The sequence below is a fragment of the Melanaphis sacchari genome, unplaced genomic scaffold (genome assembly GCF_002803265.2).
Source record: "Melanaphis sacchari strain LSU unplaced genomic scaffold, SCAv2.0 Contig48_pilon_pilon, whole genome shotgun sequence".
NCBI lineage: Eukaryota > Metazoa > Arthropoda > Insecta > Hemiptera > Aphididae > Melanaphis > Melanaphis sacchari.
The window spans coordinates 462,969-467,604 of record NW_020271327.1 but is presented as its reverse complement, the minus strand read 5'-3'; the positions used below and the strand labels follow the sequence as shown (position 1 = coordinate 467,604).

Here is a 4,636-nt window from a genome sequence, read left to right as displayed (position 1 = left end):
TATGATCATAATATCTTGATTAACTGTCAACTGTATGGGTATCAACTATCAAGTAAAAATATAGTAATTATAAATAAATAGTGGCTAAAACTTAAAGTTGTAATAAATATTTTATGAAAACGATTTTCAATACAGATAATTAAAATAAAAACAATGATTATAATTTACTACTAAACTACGTGTAATAAAATAATTTTTAGAATTTGTATTATAACAACATGTGTGTACCGCTATTTTCTTGATACTTAAATTAATGAATATATGTTTAACGCATTTATAAATTATACACAAGTATATACGATAATATAAATACCCATACCTAACTGCTCCGTTTTTATTTAAGTATCTATATACAATTTCAACGCATTTACCATTTATGTTTTTAACAATACGTTTAGAATTGTGTACACTTGTTTAATAACTTTAGAAATCAACGATCTAGATGCTCTTTCGTTCGAAAACAGAGCTGAACTTAATGCCAGATCTCGTTGAGTTCGTTGGAACATAATCACGATAAGCTGTTTGTTTTTATTGGGCATATCGTACCAGATCATGTTATAAATATGATTAGACAAACGCGTGTGCTGTAAACATAAAATATAGCAAACATTTATAAGTGCACCTATTACATTTTATTTTGTATAATGTACATGTAGTTGCGTATGATTATAATATAATCAAATTATTATGATTTATACGAGTTGATAATTAAGCATAGTATATTTTAACAAATTTTGGAACACGTTTTGTTAAGACTATATTATTAAAAGCGATTCTATACATCACAAATTTTGAATTAAGATATAAAACAATCAAATTTTAATTGAATCAACAAATATATACAACAAATTGAAAAGTTTTAAAGCCAACTATTATATAATGTATGAACTGTATAAATTAAAATCTAAAATCAACTTTGTAATTTGTAAATAAATGTGGGCAATATAATGTTTATACAATTCATGGAAAATTCACGATAATAGGACTTCTCTGAAATATTAAGTTATAGAATATTATTTAATTTTATTAAAATAATATTAAACATTTATTTTACCAGGCTTAGTATGACTTCTCCGATATGACAGTGAAAACAAATTGGGAGTATATTAAATAATAACGAACCAACAATTTTTACCTTATATCCAAGGGAAGCAGTTACCTATTAAAAATACATGATAATATTATTATTTTATAATAAATATACAGTTATATCGTTCATATAATAAAAAATTGAATTTAAATAATAAATTATCAGGTATTATACTTTTGTTAAATTATAAATAAGGATGGCCAACACTACTTGAACTATGATTATTTCAATAAGAACAATCCACTTGAAGTATGACTTTAAATCATCTAAAAATCTAAAACATAATAAGTTATAAAATTATGTTTTCAAGCTTAAGAATATTATTAGTTTAAAATTATAAACTAAAATCTGAGCACCAAGTGAACGAAAGTAAGATGTATGTATGCGTATTAATTAATTTTATAATGATATGTAGTCCTTGTATTTTTAGTATTAATATATAATAATACTCCTATAATTGATATATTTATTAAATTATTACTTATTTAGTTCAATAAGCGTTGAAAATTTGTGACCGTTAAACATTATATGTTATTAAAAACAATTTATCACACTATTTGTTTAAAACCGTTTTTTAAATACTTTTTTCTTATAAAATAAAATATTTAAGTATTTATTGATAATAAGACAAACCTAATAAGTATTATACATACAATTATTCATTTTTGAAACAATTTTATCTTGGAAAAAATGCATACAATTAAACCATTGTTCATTAATATCACTAAAAAATTTGATTTATTGCAAAAATTGAATTGTTATCAATATTTTGTAAATATTTGGTATGCCTATGACCTATATTAATGAAGACGAGAGTATGTATATTAATTTTCTAGTGATTGTGAATAGTACCAGTAAAAATACCTAATCTATAAATATTATGCGCTATTCATTTCTAAATAAGTTATTACTTAATACCTAACTACTATATGTACAAATTAAGTTAAATAAACTAAATTAATTTCAAAAAATGAATTTAACTTATTATAATCACATTGATGCTCATCTTATTGCTTATATAAATCAAAATAACATATAATTATATTAACTTCATATTGAATAATATGAAAAAATAAAATAGATATATTTTTCAATAATACATTAAAATAAATTACCGTGAATTTATTTCTAATAAATTTCATATATTATACTCGTGTATACTTAAGTATTTGAAAACTTGATTGCGATTTAAAATAAATATATTATATTTTATTACTACTCACTTAATAATTATTTGATGGTGACGTATACAATCAATAAAAAACAATTGAAATTGTTTATCTCTCTTAAATTTAAATGCATTGTCAATTCCATCTAATAAAATTTCAAACTGGTTTGTCAATTCGTTCAAAAATACCATAAAACCCAAATTGAATGATAAAGTTGAAATGTATAAAATAACAGTTAATACGATTTGAACCGTATAAATGATTCCATATGTACTAATTTTATTAGTATCGACAATCTAGAAATAAAAAATATTTATAGATACACATAAAATATTAATATAATGAATAAAAAGTCACATAGGTACCTACGCATATTGGTTATTATTTAATTTATTATATTGTATATTATACAATCTAATCTCGTATAATAAATATTAATACTATTCAAAACTTGAGAATTATTTGAAAAAATAATACAAACATGATCAATATTCAATATTAAATATTATGCACTAATAGTAAAATAAATATGTTGTCATTGAAAGATTTTACAAATTTATAACAATAAAATATGTTCACTAATATAATGTTAATATAACAAAGACAAGACTAATATACCCAAATTAATTCTTAATAATAACTAGTTGAAATTCAGTATGACACGTATTTAATTAATATTAAAATTTATGATGGTTTACCATACGTTTCTATTTTTTTCCGAATTTTCGTGTGTCCTTTATGGGAAAGCGTAAAAATATGGAAACCTACTTGTACATAATAATGAATGATGATGTTATTGTCAATAAATTTTTTATGTATAACGGATTTAGTTGATTAAACAGTTTTGAATTAAAAATATTTAATCATTAGTCATAAAGTCATTATTTATACTAACTTACCTTTGGCCAAAACAAAACGAAATGGGTTCGGCTATTCAATGGCAGTTTACCAATATCGTTTATGGTTGATACTAAAGGTCCAAATGCAATAGATAATGATAGTATTACTAAAGGTATGATCAAGCGTTTAACAGTTCTTATGTTTTTTTTATAAGCTATGTTTGGATGCAATAATCTTTTGTTAGACCAGTGGATAAATTTGGTTTGTATAAAATTGTAGTTCGACACAATGGCATCTTTTTTTATTATGAATACTAAAAAAATCAAAGTGTAAAGCACTCCAACTATCATGTATTGAATTAACTCCATACCAAAAGACATATCTGGCTTTTCATATAATAAAACGCATCCTGCAGCCAAAAATACCTGATAATTCATACAAAATAAACAACCTTTATAAGTCATTAAAATTAAGATGTATTATATTTTATTTTCAGAACATAATGCATAATTTTATTAATCATAATATTGTATTATGAGATATAAATATTATTGTGGTTCTGTTAAATAACACTTTATAAATCTCAAATGAACTTTTTGAAATTATTTTATTTTATATACTTACATTATTTAAATAACACAATATAATATTTTAAAATTCTGAGCAGAATATATTGATTTTTGTGTCTTATTACTATTTGGGATATTAAAAGTGTTTAGATTTTCAACTTCAAGGATAATTTTTACTTGCAAATTATATTTAGTTGGTATTTTAAGAAGATCAAAATTAAAAACATCAAAATACTTTTCAAAATAACTCCAAAAAAAAAAAACGAATTAATATAAAACCAACATTTTTACACAAAACGGTAATGTATTTAATAATTTGTATTTTATTGAAAACATTTTTTTCTGCTCCAAACGTTGACGATAGATACAAAAATGAAAAAACTTACATTACACAATTTAATACATTAATTTCTTCACATAGAATCTAATGTGGTCTAAACGTTTTTTAATAAAACGTATACATAAGTTATTGTATTGATAAGAATAAAAATAGTATAACACAATATATTATATTACTCACAAATACCATCCAATCAAAAATGTAGAAGTATAATATACATTTTGAAATACAATGATATTGACTAGTGTTCAAAGAAAATGCCAAAGTCATAAGTGTTTTATAAAATTTTCGATGGTAATTTTTATTTTCAATGAATGTCATTTTATTCGTTTTGACGACTTCTTGATTTAAAGAACATTCAAATAAAAATGGTTTATTTCAAAAAATCCAGTTTAACAAAAAAGTAACGACTAATATTATTTGAGGTATTTAGATAATAAGAGGGTTGCAGACAAAATAAACTATTAAGGTAATTTATTATTTATATTAGGTATTAGGTATTATAATTTTGGCTGTCAAACGAGGTTTTATGGTGTATATTTTGTATTCAATTTCCAATAAAATATTTAGGTAAACTTATTTAAGTGTCAACAAAAATCATAATAACATAAATCAGGTTCTAAATTGT

The 4,636-nt window shown here is 22.1% G+C and overlaps 1 protein-coding gene across 1 annotated transcript; it reads right to left on the bottom strand.

Annotated features, from left to right (window-relative positions):
• Positions 1-336: 336 nt before the first annotated feature.
• LOC112598590 (odorant receptor 49b-like) lies at positions 337-4,329 on the bottom strand. Its single transcript, XM_025345114.1, has 6 exons — positions 4,189-4,329; positions 3,159-3,524; positions 2,314-2,555; positions 1,265-1,364; positions 1,055-1,159; positions 337-584 (listed from the first exon to the last, which is right to left on the bottom strand). Exons 1-6 carry the CDS (start codon positions 4,327-4,329, stop codon positions 375-377), a joined length of 1,164 nt encoding a protein of 387 aa, XP_025200899.1. The 3' UTR covers positions 337-374.
• Positions 4,330-4,636: the final 307 nt, after the last annotated feature.